The sequence below is a fragment of the Puntigrus tetrazona genome, chromosome 7 (genome assembly GCF_018831695.1).
Source record: "Puntigrus tetrazona isolate hp1 chromosome 7, ASM1883169v1, whole genome shotgun sequence".
Taxonomy (NCBI): Eukaryota; Metazoa; Chordata; class Actinopteri; order Cypriniformes; family Cyprinidae; genus Puntigrus; species Puntigrus tetrazona.
The window spans coordinates 35,016,474-35,032,081 of record NC_056705.1 but is presented as its reverse complement, the minus strand read 5'-3'; the positions used below and the strand labels follow the sequence as shown (position 1 = coordinate 35,032,081).

Genomic DNA, 15,608 nt, shown 5'->3' with positions numbered 1-15,608 from the left:
TACGTCTAAATGCATATATCTAATGCCTCCTGGCAAAAAAAAAAATATTAAGTAGTCACTTGATGAAAAAATGTAGACTACTTCAAGATCAGTTGTGTAATAAATCTGTATCAAAATAAAAATATATTTGTCAATATAAAATCCCTGTCTGCCTCTCCAAAAAGAAAAAAGTTTACTAAAAAGAAAATGTTGACTAAATAGTTGTGAGCAATTTAATGTTCTACTTTTACAGATGATGAAGCTGTCATGAATTTGAATCTTCTTTTCAGTTACCATTGTCTTTTTGTATCTTATCTAAGTATTCCTTTGTTTGGGCATTATGGAAGCACAGATGGTCACAGAAGGGGCTCATACACAGACTTTCTAATGTATTAAAAGTGAAATCCAGTGCCTGGTATGTGTGTGTGTGTGTCCTACGGTGTCCTTTAGCTGGTCAGATTAATCAGATATCTGTAATCCCACAGTGGATACAGGCAGAGCAGGGCAGACTTGCCTCTCTCCCCTTGTGTTCACTTATATTTGACAGCCTCTCTTTCTCAGTCCTCTTGTGGGAGTTCGTGCCACTGCAGCCAGGTCATGGCAACTTCCACAATCCCCCGTGAATGCATGCAGGAATTGCCATGTGCTGCTCCCCTAAGAGCAAATTAAAAGGAGTGATTATGGCCTGTTTTTCTGTCAGGAAGTTTTAAACCAGCAGCCCCTAGAGGGAAGGGATTTTATTCATCTTTTTAAGCCTAAATAATGTTGAATCACAGAAATGACTTCCTACTTATGACCTCTCCGAATATATATCGTATCAGCCATTAGCCACACTGCTCTCTAGCTATTGACATCCACTCCCATTCAATAATGTTACCTCAGGTCATATGTGACTGATGTGTGTCTGTTGTGAATGCTCGCTGGCCGGTTCTTTGTTTAATGGCCCCTCTGAGGCTGCAAGCTGCTGGACTGAGTGACAGATGGACAGGCAGGGCTTGTGGCCTTAGCGAGATCTCTCTCTACCTGTCTACATTTGGCAATGACAGAGACAGTGATGCACAGTGCACCGTTAGCCCCACACGGCAGGCCAGCTTGTGCCTATTTTGGTCAGCATGGCATTAGTCCTAATACCTTGTTATGTTTATTGCCCTGGGGCACCAGTCAATCTTTAAATGAGAATTAAGAGCTAATTTCTCTTTTCACATCCCCTCTTTGCACATATATTTTATTGTTATTGCTATTTTATTGTTCATTTACTGTTTTACATATATCGCTCTTTATTAATGTTTCAAGAGAACTGCTTTGTCTCAAATGTTGCTGATAGAAAAAACATCAAACCAATAAACTGATTGCAAATGTAAATCAATGAACGACAAATCCCGTCATGTGCGTTTTAAATAAAAATTGTGGTCTTTACCAGCTGTAACTGCAATAATCAAACTTTTGAGGACTCGATATCCATTTCTGCCACAATGCAATAAGTAGCTCCACCCATCATAAAAAGTCTTTGAACCAAAGTGTCATTCTGTACAGGTAATAGATATATCAGTGCAGCTCATTAAAGTCCTCAAAATCCAATGGTGCTTACATAAAGGAAGCGTAAGCATCAAATATGTTACAAATGCTTTACATTGCATTTTAGTTGTTAGTGAAGACAGACCTGTTGGTGGAAAATTGTAGCATGATGCCCGTTTAGAACACACTATATGATTATGGATCAGGAAAACACAAAATGAGCAAAATGTTTTGCTCCTCAGGACCCTCAGCATGTCCCCTGAGCCGAGGTGGCCCCTAACCCACAGACCAGCCTCGTACCCTGTCACCCTCCTGCAGCTGTCATCCCTCTAAGGTCGAGAACCAATTATCTGGCTGTTAGTAGTTTGGCTGTGACCCTGTACGTTTAGTTATTTTTGCACATGACATCTCGGCCAGGCGGTGGGGGCTTTCTCCGAACATGGACGGGGCTGGTGGCCCCAGCATACGGTCAGGGTGTGCTGTTTTTCGGGAGGTCTATCTGACTGAAGGTGACAGTGGAGAGAAGTAAGGGCAACTGATCCACAGTGAGTGACAGCACTGAGACAAGAGGCGCCTTTCAGAGTCCCTGCTGCTCAACACATGCTGCTGTACAGGCTCACACACATCGCAACATATAGGTGAAACATGCACATGTTTAATGCTTACTTTTGTGCATTTAGTTACCCAATGCTAACAAACATTTTTTATGGTATTATAAATTTTTTGGGATATGCGTTATTGTAATATGCGTGTTTTTTGGGAATACAATTTTAACCGTTTTAAATACTATGCACTAAAACCATAGTATATGAATTTATTATTTATGAGAAAATAAAAAAATAGAAAATACAAGTTTCATTTAAGAGATCTTTAAACAATCTTATGGTATGTAGAATAAATGAGCATTGAAGTTTTTTCCTCTGTGTTTGTGGCATCTAAAGCATCCTTCTTAGCAACAGACGATGTTAAGGAGTAGCAAATGTGAGCTGTCACCAGTGATGTTGTGTGCTAATCTCGGTATCATCTGATAGCACTTCTATAAAATATCTGTGCTTTCAAACACTAATGCACACACATACATTTTGGTTTTTGTGTTTTATATAGTTTTCTTAGCCCATACAGAAAACATTCTGTGATTTTGCAAACAAAATAATTGTATTTTGTCAGTTAGTATGATTTTTAGAAACTCGAAATGTTGTTCCTATAACAGCAGAAATTCCAATTTTATTATCCATGTGGGGACATTTGGTAGGGAATACCTGGACCACATACTCACACACAAAGAGACATATTACATCTTAATCTTAACACTGATCCAACAAAATCCAGCAACTGTTGGTGTTCGCTTTTTGTTTGTTGAGGCAGTTATGCTTTGATAGTTTTGAGAGACGGCATGCATTCTGATGAACTACATTTCCATCCCATAACTGCCAGCGATGAGTGCACTATACATAAGAAGTTAGAACTGGGAAATCAGCATGTGACACTACGGTTAGGGAGCGGGGTAGACAAAGGGATTGTCATATGACCAATGCGGGCCAGGCAAACAAGAGTGAGGAAGACTTGCCATGTTTGGTCCCTCAGCGAAGCAGAGATGAGGGTCGGTGTGAACGCAGCCTTGTTGAAGTGTTCAGCACCGTGATGGACAGCAGCAGATCCAGCTGCACTTGTCACTGGCTGTCAAGAGCCTGTCCATCCGGCGCACAAGAGTGGACAACAGGCGGGGGAGAGGGTGGGGGTGTAGGACATTTATGTGGATGTCAGGGTGATGGGGGGGTTGGGTGGTGGGCAGAGGGGTCCCGTCAGCAGCAGCTGAGTAGGAGAACAGGTGTGACTGGATGTTTCCAACAGCAGTGACATTTACCCTCTGCCACAGACTGCCAAAGCCACACTTTATCTCTATCAGCGGAGACTGAACAGATTTACTGCTATGAAATATTATAAGTCTGTCTGAACGACTCACTAGAAGGGTACTGCTGAAAAAAGAATGCGACACGCATGATCTAGCACCGCGAACAAGACAAAACATATGTGCCAGACATGATACAGTTTGAACAAGTGCCATGTAGCAGAGTAGAAGTACATATTGGTCAGAGCTGTGACCTGGCACTTGGCATGTTGCTGTACTCATTGTCTTGCAACTTTTGTTATGTATAAAAAGCTCTAAAAGAGTAAATGTCATGTCATCCACAGGTAGCACAGGACAGAAGGCTGGAACGATGCCAGATTCACCTGCTGATGTCAAAACCCAGCCCAGGTCAACTCCGCCCACAATGCCACCTCCACCCCCAGCTGTCAGCCAGGCAGCCAATCGCAACGCATCATTCACACCCACAACAAGTAAGTTGTTAGTAAAGTCTTAGTACAAACATGCATACATTTGTATTGTGATGTGCCAAGTGTACGTGTGTTTGGCAACTTTTTATAGGTAGCTAACTTAATAACACATTGGAGCTTTATCATCATCTTGAATACTGTGGTTTGTTACCACCACAGCAATACAAGAATGCACCCAGGGGGTAGTTCATCCCAAATGAAAATTCTGTTATTAATTGCTCATCCTCATGTCGTTCCAGACTCTTAAGTCCTTTCCTCATCTTCGGAAAACAAATATTTTTGATTATATCCGAGAGCTTTCTGGCCCTGCATAGAAAGATACCAAGAACATCGACAAAATACTTCATGTTATGAGGAAACTTTATATGTTCAAAGAAAACAAAAATAATGACTTTATTCAAAAATTCTTCTCTGCATCACTTTAGCACCATTTTGGAGATCAGCAGCAACACGCACATGCATTAGTTACGTGCAGATCAAAGCATATGCATGCAGCGTGATACTTTACAAAATGGCACTAGGGGTGAAGTAGAGGAGAAGATTTGTTAAATAAAGTTGTTGTTTTTGTCTTCTTTGTGCACAAAAAGTATCCCTGCTCTTTTGTAAAATTACAGTTGAACCACGGATGTCACATGGACTATTTTACTGATCTCCTTACTACATTTCTGGACCTTGATCATGGTAGTATCCTTGCTGTTTATAGAGGATCAAAGAACTGGTAGATTTTAGCAAAAATATCTTCCGGAGGTCTTATGAGTGTTCCGGAGGTCTTATGAGTTTGGAATGAACATAAAAATGTGAGTAATTAATAAGAGAATTTTGTGAACTATCCCTTTCAAAAGTACAAAGGGCAGTGCACTTAATAAACCTGTTCATAAACATGTTTATTAGAACAATGCCAGAACATGGAATAATTTAAATGAGTCAACAGGAGTTATTGTCATGTTTAGAGTATTCATATTGCAAAGAAATGCCCTTGTAACATGACCAAGAGTGTTTGAGAGTGTTTGTGTATGATAGGTTGAGCCATTGTCTGGGTGTGTGAGTGCTTAGGATACACGGCAAGAGATTTGTTTACTGCATACGGAGGGATTCGCAGGCAGCATCAGACTCGACGGGGCTTGGCAGATCTCGCTACCCTATATAGCAATGACGGGCCTTGTTGTTTCACCTGTTCCATGGGTCGTAGTGTAGCCTGCTTGCCACTCTAAAACCAGAACACAAGTGTGGGGGTCACATGGTAAACCCACATGTGTCCAGCCTGGAATGGCAAGATAAAACGGGGCACAAGCGAAATGAAAGACCCTGTGTTCTGCAACATGAAGCCATGCACACACTTACCCAGCAGTGTGAACATGCAACAAAACCTGGAGCAAAGCTTGCTTCCGAGGTGTGTTTGCACAATCATATGCTTCCCAATGTCCCGGAGGATTATGGTCTGTAACTCTAAGCCCTCATGCTGTGTCGACTGCTCGTGCAATGTTTGTTTATCTGTGGTCATGGCTTCAGGTGCAGGTAACATAAGATATAAGGCCTACTCTTAAGGAGAAGGCACTCAACCATCAGAAGGAAGAGGAAAGAGTGCAGGGATGAGATGCAGAAGTGGGGATGGAGTGGAAGTGTCGATGGGGCAGCCTGGACTTGGAAAGCTGCAAATCTGCTCTCAGCTGGTGGACATGTGCACAGCCTGATTTAGACGCACACCTGCTGTTGGAATAAAAGTAACCCAGTCCAGGGGGCTATTTTTGGGACCTCTTTAACACGTTCCTCTTATAGTTGTGTCTTAGTGAGTGAGTGGGTGAGCAGTGGGGAGCAATAGACCGGGTGGGAGGCTTGTGTGTATGTCAATGCAGAGAGATAGTGAGAGAGAGGTTGCTGATAGTCCCATTTGCGGTGTGTTTGTTCAAAGCAGAGAATGAAGTGAAGAGTACAGAGCAACGTGCTGCGTTACTGTCCTAGTGTCGTTTTTTGACTGTTCTCGTAATGCATGTGCCCTCTGCGTGCTACGTTGGAACTTCCTGGAAGGCCTTTCCCAGGACTGAGATGGAGAAAAAGGAAAGCAAAAGAGTTTGGCGTGACTTAAACGATGCTAATACAAACAGTGGCTCTCTTTCCTCAGTGCTGAACGGGAGCAGTCACTCCCCCACGGCACTAAACGGAGCTCCCTCAACTCCCAACGGCTTCAGCAATGGACCGGCCACCTCCTCTACCGCTTCTCTGCCCACCCAGCAGCTGCCCCCTGCATGCGGAGCCCGACAACTCTGTAAGCTTAAGCGTTTCCTCACCACACTGCAGCAGTTTGGCAACGATATCTCACCAGAGATTGGAGAACGTGTACGGAGCCTAGTGCTAGGGCTAGTGGTGAGTGTCTGATGCCTCTTTATCGTTGAACTCTGTGTGCTGTCTACACATCTTTTTTTTTCACTGGGAGTTAAGTGGATTTCTTTTTCTGTCTTATCAGAACTCAACTCTAACCATTGAAGAGTTCCACTCCAAACTTCAGGAAGCCACAAACTTTCCCTTGCGTCCCTTTGTCATTCCATTTCTTAAGGTAAGAACAGGCATAAAAACATTAATCATATAGTCAACATATAGACACAGTTTTTCTTCCAGTAATTGCCAGACTTTACATTGCATTGTGTTCTAGCCAAAAATAGTTCGCTTAGCAAGGAAGGGAACTATAAAGTGTCAACTATAAAGTGACCAACTTTAGTATAGTTAAATTGCATACAACTCGGAAAGCAAGTGGAAAATAAAGGTATGCTCAAAGATATCTGGTTAACTTTCTAATAACAAACAAAACTCAAAGATTTGATGTACAGTTTGTCCAGTGATTCAAAGTTTTGTTTTCGACATGTTCATCATAACAGTCAGGGAATATTTTTCCCTACGGAATGATACAAAAGCATGCACCCTTCCTTGTAAAACTGAATATCAGAAAGTTCTTGGCATTTTTACACAATATGCATCAGACAATAGGTGAATATACTGCGGTTGTGCTGTCTGAAGCAGAGACTACTCCACAAGAGTTCTTAAAAGTCCTTCTCTATCTGTATGAGAAGCTCTTCCTTATGGTGCACCATATGGGTAGGTGTGGAGGAGGAGGGTAGTGGGATTTTGAGAGAGACAGGCAAAGTGACAAACAAAAAGAAGGTAGATGGTTGGCAGAAGCGGCACACACTTGGACCAACTCACTCTGTATTTCCCTGACCCCGAATACATAGTTTTCTGTATGTGTAGATAAGTGAAGTCCATTTGATAAAGCATCCTCAGCCTCTTACAACCCCCCTGCTCTGCTGTGGCTGGGCTGTGCTGATCTAGTGCTCCATATGGCCATCATTTGTGATTCATTAAAATTGGCACACTTGTGTTTACCCAGAGTGGAGAGGAGTGGTGTGGGCCAAAGAAGATTTCCTGGCAGATGTTGCAGTGGGTGCTGTAAGCAGCACAGCTTTCCGTTGCTCTGCCGCTGTTGTCTTTACGCTGATCCCTTTCTGTCCTCAGACATTACATAGATCCAGGGCTCAGACACATACACAGATTCTCTGATGCATTGTAATTCTTTCTCAAATGATTCTGCATTGATGCACACATAATCAGAATGTGAAATTAAATCACTTGGAAATCCCAATGTTGATTGCAAAAAATGTAGTGACAAAGAATTTGGTGCATCGTGACTCCCTGAATCACCACACACCAAATACACATGTGAATACACTGACATACATATGTCATCTCTGTGTCTGGTAAACATACAACCCATTAACATGCTTTACTGCAGCTATACTTATTGTGATAACACAGATTTAAACTGTCAGTCCCAAGTTGGGTGTTGAAAGAATGTTCTAGTACTGAAGGGGCCTCAAGTCACACTCCCCTGACCAGCATAAAATATAGGGACACTTACGGACAAGAGTTCATATCACATTCACAAACATAAAACCCACATTTCAGCCTATAGATATCACCCAAAGATAGGTAATGTATCCATTGACCACAGAACGGAACATGTTTGAAAATGTTTGGTGTGGAAAGTTGCCTTGGAGGCCCCACACCCCCTATCTTCCACTATGCGTGTGCGCATGTTAGTGAGATATAGACTACACAAGACATATCTCATAGTGTGAGTGTTTTATTCAAAGCAGAGCACTGTGGTACATGGCACCCAGCACATTGCTCACAGGCTGCTGTCAAAGGCCTGCAGAGTGTTGATGTTACACATCTGTATCATCAGCCAGCTGTGTAGTGTTATACTGACAGCCAGAGAGAAAAAGACAACAAGAAAGCAAGGGTGAGAGAGAGAGAGAGAGAGAAAGAGAGTTCTCCTGCAGACCTGAGCAAGGCACAAACACATGGTGGGCCAGAGAAAGTGTCTGTTTTATCTCATACTCTTTCTTTCTCTCTATCTCTCTTAACAACCCCTGTTAAAAGACCAACAAAACTGGCTCTCGGAGTGTGCTGTGTTTTAAATACTGGTCTCCAGCTTGGGATGCTGATGTCGCCAGTAGGCTAACTTCTTTGGTTAACAACCTTCAGAAAAATACATTATAGTTGACTAGTTTAACCAGCTTAGTATTAAACCAGCTAGACTAGCTGTAACTAGCGTAATCTAATAATTGCCCCCACTAGGGGCACTTAATTAACTTAACTTGCATAACCATCAAGACCAACTCTATTAACCATCTTATGCAGAACTCCATTCTGGTCAACATTTACCGATAATATCAATCACAAACCAAACTACTACCAACTAAACAGCATAAATCAGTTGGTATCACCAGTAGACTTGTTAATGAGCTTAAATAGTTAGGCTTGATCAGAAAGAACTGGACAACCTGCTTCACTAAGCAGATTTCACTAGTGGTCCAGTCAGGCCTGGCTCCAGAATCAAATCGCTAAGGGTGCTTTAACTTTAATATATAGGCTATGTAAAGGTTTAGTGCCGTCCATAACTATTATGCAAAGAGTGCTCGGTTTATCATTAAAAAGGTGTTACTCATCTTAGTTCATTGCAATCTCACCAAGCTACTAAGTTCTCTATGCTGCACAAAGGATCTTTCATTTACATCTTACCTACTACACTTTGTTATAATTGGAAGATTTGTGCTGAACACAACAACTGCAAAAAAAACACAATTTGAGTGATGAGTGGATTCTTAAAGCTTTTGGTTAATTGTTGAGTATAAGAAATCAACAGATATGTCTGTGATTGGCTATTGTTCAATGCTGCAAAACATGTTGAAATAGAAACCAATCTCCAGAGTGCAAACCATAACACTATATTTAATTGAGGGGGCTATTGATTTTGTTTGTGGATTCTCAGTACAGAACCAATCGTATATGTCTAGTGGCACCAAACCAGCACTACTGATCTAAGAGAATTTGTCTTATTGAAATAAATGCTTTCCTTTCTCATCCACATTTTTTTCTCTTTGTCCGATAGGCTAACTTGCCCCTCCTGCAGAGGGAGCTGCTTCATTGTGCTCGGATGGCTAAGCAAACCCCAGCCCAGTATCTGGCCCAGCACGAACAGCTGCTGCTGGATGCCAATGCCAGCTCTCCCCTGGACTCCTCCGAGATCATGCTGGAACTCAATGAGCATGGCAAGAGACGTACCCCGGACAGGTATACACACTTTAACACACAAACTTGTCTTTCTGTGTACCATTTTCATAACAAATACCTTAAGTCATAAATATCTACAAAGTCAAGCAAAAGGCAAAAATGTAGACAGCTACGGTAAATGTCAACACAACCTTGCCCTGGGCATACTTCTTCCTGTCTAGCATCGAAATGCACACACACTCAATGTAATGAGTGGAGGGTGTGGGAAGGTTAGGCCACACAGAAGGAGACCATGAGGAGGGTAGAGAGAAGGTGGAAGTGTGTGTGGCGTGTGTGCCAGGTGTTGCCAGTTGCCTATGGAGCAGAAACAGACTAAGATGCTCTAACATCACACAAAAACATATGCATACCATACATTGGTCGAGACATTTAGAACTCTTGACAATCAAAAAATTGGGATGTAAAGCACCAATATTTCTGTTTGTCTCCTCCTTTTGTTTTTCTTCTACTCTCTCATCCGCACTGTCTCCTGTTAGTTCCCCAGTAGCTGTCCATATGTCAGTGATGTGTCCAGATGGTGATCTTGCTGAACCCCTGCTTGAACTGATCTGAGGGGAGGGGGAGGATGAGGAGAGAGAGGGGGGGGGTGGGGTAGAGGAATGGGCAATCCCCTACTGTAATCCATACACCTCCATCTCTGAAGCCTAGGCTTACCATATCACGGCAGGAGCCCCAGCTGTTGCTTTGATTTGTGGGATATCTGGCCACAACTGCAGAAATTCAGCAAAAGGTTGGAAGTTTTCGGGTTGGTTGTGGAGGTGGGCATGATGGGGTGTCGTACATGCAGCCAGATTCAGATGTCCAAGCCAACTGCACTCTACTCTCGAGTGCAAGAAAACAAGCTTGCACAGTACTCGCACACACATGTATTTCATGCTCGCAGAAGGGAGAGGAGCTTTAGCCCTGAATGCCTGGCTGCTGCACTCAGCTAAACAGATTATTATCAACACTGCAGCACAGGCCAGCCAGATGGCTCCAAAACGCCAGTGTCACTGAACAGCTGCCAAAGGGAGCAGCTCTCACAGTACAGCAGCTCAGGAGAGAGAGAGAAACGGGTGAGAACGGGAAAGATTAAGGGGTTGGGATTTAACTCTGTTTCTTGGTATATGAAGGCTAGAGTCCACATATGGCTCACAGCTGGCCTCAACATTTGGACACAGGAGTAGAGGGGCAGAGAGAAAGAGGGAGGTGGGATGGGTCAGATTGCAAGAATGCAAAACTATCAATATCCCTCTTTCCTCTTGAAAATGTCCTTTCTACAGCATTTCTACAATCTTTATAACAGGACCAAAGAGAGTGCTGGGGACAGGGATGGCTTGCACCCGGAACACCTGGCCAAACGTCCATGCACAGTGAGCCCCAGTCAGCGCTTCAGCCCAAGCAGTGGTTTACCTGCTCACCCTCCACCCAACGGCCTACCAACACATCCACCCAATGGCCTTCCACATCCTAACCCTCCTGCCCCACAGCACTACCGTTTGGAAGACATGGCACTCGCCCACCACTACCGAGATGCTTACAGACACGCAGAGCACAGGGACGTCCGGGATCGTCACCGGCAGACAGGTCAGAGTGTAGTAGTCTATAATAAAATAAATCAATTTAGCTATGTTTACAGTGACGTTACCGTAGTTAAGTGGTGTTGCTTTAAACAAGAATTACATACATAGTCGCAGGTGTACATATATACATGCTGTTTTACAACAAATGTAAATATGGCTAATTCTAGAGTCAGGCGTTTAAATCAGAGTAATATTTAGTAATGGCAGGAGTGCAAAGCACTGTAGAATTGCACATACATACTCATGGTTTCTATATTGTGATAGTGTGCATGCTAATGTGGTGTTGTGCTTGGGTTACAGCCGTGCATGGAACACGTCAAGAGGAAGTGATTGATCATCGGCTGACAGATCGCGAGTGGGCTGAGGAATGGAAGCACCTCGATAACGTATGTGTGGCAAGATGCTTTTTTTTATTATCTTCCATACATAAAGCAGAGAGTATAATAGTTGTTAACTCTAATGAGGGAAAAAGCAAGTTATATTTGATAAATGTGGTTAGAATGAGTTTTGGTTGCAGGTTCAATGTAGTCTAACAACAGCCATAACCAATTTGACCAAGATGGTCCACCAAGTCAAAAACATAGCTAGTGGACATAAGAAAATGGTACAGAAGAGAAAAGGTGTGAAAGAAATAAACAGTACAGCGCCATAGTGGAGTGGATGTTGGCAAGCAGTGCCAAGCTGTGTCAAATATTCGATGGACACCTGATAGAAGGTGACTTAGCTCAGACCTTTTCTAAATGACAGCAAGCTTTTTGCTCACCTCGCCATTGCCTCCATACAGACTTACACTCAAAACACATATTGAATAAAAAGGCCACAGATGGAGCGAGGAACCCAGTGGAGGACGTTCCCACTGGAGAGAGCAGCTGAGACAAGGCTTGCAGTCTGTGAAATCAGGCTTATTCTGGACTGTATCCAAATCTGAAATAAATACAGCCAACAACATACTCAGAGTGAAGAATGGCATCACATGGATGAGGGGAGATCTTACTGAGGGGGAGGTGGGTGGTTGGGGAAGATGGGAGGAAAGAGGACAAGAGTGAGAGAAGGCTGTAGAAGCATGGGGGAAGAATGAATTGTTTTGGCTTCTCCCACTGGCAGCACAGCTGTTGCAGGGCTATTGTTGCTTAACCACTCAACCGCTCACTGCACCACTGGATTACACACACACAAACTATCTAACGAAAAGCATTCAAAATATATCATGCTTGTGCTGCTCACTAATGCATCACCCCTTCAAATGAAATATGGCATCTTTTTTTATTAGTAACGGCCAAAAAGGTTGCAATGTGGAAGTGTTAATGTGGATTTTAGGATGTAACCGGTCTAATGTGGGTTCATAACATCCTCTTCTACTATTTCCCATTCTTTTCTATCTCTCTATAGTTGCTCAACTGTATCATGGATATGGTGGAGAAGACGCGGCGTTCCCTCACTGTGCTCCGACGCTGTCAGGAGGCAGACCGTGAGGAGATGAACCACTGGATCCGTCGCTATAGCGACGTGGAGGATATGAAAAAAGGTGGGAGCTCCGCCCAGCGGCCTCCTCCTCTTCCTCCCCACCACAACTCTTCCTCCTCCAACACTCCTAACAGCAGCGACACACAACCGCTAGGTACATGCACCGCTGCAGATGCAGGCGCAGATGCTCGGCACGCAGCATGTCTCACACATTATTAGTGATTGCAGACACAACCCTGTGGTTTCCACAGCCAACACACCGCTCAGATAATTGTGATTTAAAACTAAACTTAAAAAAGAAAAAAATATATATTTTTTTTTAGATGACCAGTCAGAAGTCAGAAAGAGCTTTATTACTATTATTATGTTTACATCCAGTTGGAATTTGACTTGACGACAGGAGCTTCCAGTGCAGAAGAATATACAGACATACCTGATAAAGCAGACATACATAGGAATATAATGTAACACAGTAGAAATGCAATATAATACTGATATAAGAATTCAATATATATATATATATATATATATATATATCAGTTCTGATGGACAATGTATAGTTAGCATGTGATCCTACATTTAGCCTACTTACCTTACCCTACAGTTTATCTCTACCCTTCCATTTCTAACGTATAGTCACTGCCAAGGCATGGGGCAGCTAATTCTTGTCTGTCACACCATGTCCTAACCCACCCTGTTCCTAGGGATTCAAAGTTCTGTATTTGGGTGTCTCTGTAAGCTAGCACATCTGATTCCACTCAACAAGTCATTAGTATAGTGATCTATGATTTGAATTAGGTGTCATGTAAGAGAGACATCCAAAATGTGCAGTACTGTAGGTTCCTGGGAATGGTGTTGGGAAACACTGTCCTAACCAAGTACAACAAGTAATTTTTGTTGTCACTGAAAGCAAAAATAATGCACGCCACTGCAAGGCACAAAATCAGTGTTTATTCTAGAGCTAAGAGAGATTTTGCACTAATTAAATTTTACTGTGGGAGGCGCTACCCAGTGTGGAGAAACAGAAAAATAAAACAAGAAGCCAAGCAAACTGTCGATATTTATGATTGCTGTAATTAGGACAAAAAAAATGTTTGCGTCACATCTGGTAAGGATATGGTTGTCAACCTCCAAAAGCATGTGACGATTTCAAAGTTGTACTATATTGTTTTGTTGTTTTTCCATGTCTGAGGAAGTATACAACGCTATTCACATCCAGTTGAACTCAAATCGCTTTTTTCATGGTCTTTTACAGAAATCCACAGAGACTTCCTGCACCGGCCCCCGTCAGGCTACCTACCCGAGGAGATCTGGAGGAAGGCTGGTAAGTGCATTTGAACAATGCATTGTCTACTGTCACCTACTTCCACATGTTCACACAGACATATGCACACACAGCAGTAGTTATGCAAGGCCAGGAACGGGTAAGGCCACTGAATGCCGTTATTGTTAAGAGCTCTCCATCTGTCACAACCATGAAAGACAACTGCAGTTAAAGCTGCAGTGAGAATGCAGTAACCTGCCGCAGTCAACAGCAGAGCAGCACAGGTAGGGCCAATAAACCTGACCCTGCTCGAAGAAAGAAAGAAAGAAAAGTGAGAAGAAAAGCACAGCTGGATTGTTCTTGTTCACTAGAGTCTGTTTTATTACTGTAGTTAGATATATAGCAAAAGGTTTAGGGGGCAGTACATAAGCCTGCCTGCCCTCTGTGCAATGTAGGTCACACACAATACTGATGGGGTCAGCCAAAGCACAGGTGGTGTCACTCGCCCAAAGGTCAGAGATCAAAGGGCACTTATTAACTGTGACCTACACTAGTAACATTACAGCTGAGTAAAATCAATATGCCATTACTAATTTAAAATGCTGGAATGATGCTGCTGTTGTCTGCAAAACTTAGCTGCATTTTCACTGTGACAAAAGCCTTTTTAACTGCAGTTGTTTTTCATGCAGGTGCTACAAGTATCCCGCTCTCGCCAGCATTAAAGCAACTTCAGAACAAGCAGGGTGAGTAACAGCACCCGCATTACAAACTAACCAGCTCTTTTTTCATTTTATTGCATAGACGGCCTTTCTCCTAAAGTGGTGTACCTATTGTAAAGAAATGAGACAAATACTGACGTGTATTAAGAGTGCAAAGAGAGTGCAGGACTATTAAATTAATGTCGATGGCATAGCTTAAACTAATCAGACTTTGAAATATTTGATGAAAGTGTATGAAATCACATTTAGATTTTTGGTGGAGCATAAACCTTAGTTAAAAACTTTGACAGCTCTGTTATGAAACTTCAGGTCTTGGAGATTGCTAAAAGTGAGACTACTTTTTTGGAGGAAAAATGTTTTTACAAACTGATATTTCATTTAGAATTATTAAATAATATTAAAGAAGGGCCAATCACAAATTTTCTTACCTGTGGGTGTCTAGATTTTTATGTCCTCCTGCCTTGCCTGTCTTTGAAAATGCAAGAGAATAGCAAAAGAAAAAAAAACTGTAATATCCCTGTGGGATTAAAACGTTAATATTGCCGCCCCATGTTTTCCATTATGTGCCAATTGCTCTAGCATCTGCTCCCAAGTCTCCTTGATAAAAATTAATTAAATTTGCAAACTAATTTTAGTGGTGCATGCTCCGATTCTGATTAAGCAGTCTAGTGTTTTCAAAAATTGGCGAGAACCAAAAAGATGAAGAAAAAAGCGAAGAAGTGAAGAATGAAGGCAGAGACAGGATGAAAAAAATGAGGAGATGTGTGTGGGAGGTGCGGAGAGAACAAACTGAATACTAACTAGCTTTCCAGCTGAGACAGTAGTGATGTAGATGAAAACACACACACACACACACACTCAGTAAGTCAGTAGCCCGAGGCAGAACTCTATGGAGAATTGAATGGAGGGTGTGTTATGACAGATATTTATGACTGGGTTCCTCACAACCAGCTTTCTAGAGTAAACACACTATGGGGCAAAGAGTATAGAGCCCAGACATATGAAAAATCTGCAGTAAGAATGTTTGTGTGTACCCCCTGCAGCAATACACATGCATTCACCAAGCACATCATATCCTGACAGATTCTGAAATCACCCACATACTGTCTAAACCATTACCCCACAAAACACTAAACAGCATTT

At 42.5% G+C, this 15,608-nt stretch overlaps 1 protein-coding gene across 5 annotated transcripts in view; it reads left to right on the top strand.

Moving 5' to 3' along the window:
* Positions 1-15,608, top strand: part of cbfa2t3 (CBFA2/RUNX1 partner transcriptional co-repressor 3) — a 45,017-nt gene that overhangs the window by 22,141 nt on the left and 7,268 nt on the right. For 2 of the 5 annotated variants that reach the window (XM_043245623.1, XM_043245628.1), the window contains exons 2-10: positions 3,688-3,834; positions 5,951-6,192; positions 6,293-6,382; positions 9,275-9,456; positions 10,742-11,022; positions 11,319-11,404; positions 12,408-12,636; positions 13,738-13,806; positions 14,436-14,489. In XM_043245623.1, coding sequence (XP_043101558.1) covers positions 3,688-3,834; positions 5,951-6,192; positions 6,293-6,382; positions 9,275-9,456; positions 10,742-11,022; positions 11,319-11,404; positions 12,408-12,636; positions 13,738-13,806; positions 14,436-14,489 — 1,380 coding nt within the window. The remainder of the gene's footprint in view (positions 1-3,687; positions 3,835-5,950; positions 6,193-6,292; positions 6,383-9,274; positions 9,457-10,741; positions 11,023-11,318; positions 11,405-12,407; positions 12,637-13,737; positions 13,807-14,435; positions 14,490-15,608) is intronic. The other 3 variants (XM_043245625.1, XM_043245626.1, XM_043245624.1) reach the window with 3 other exon arrangements.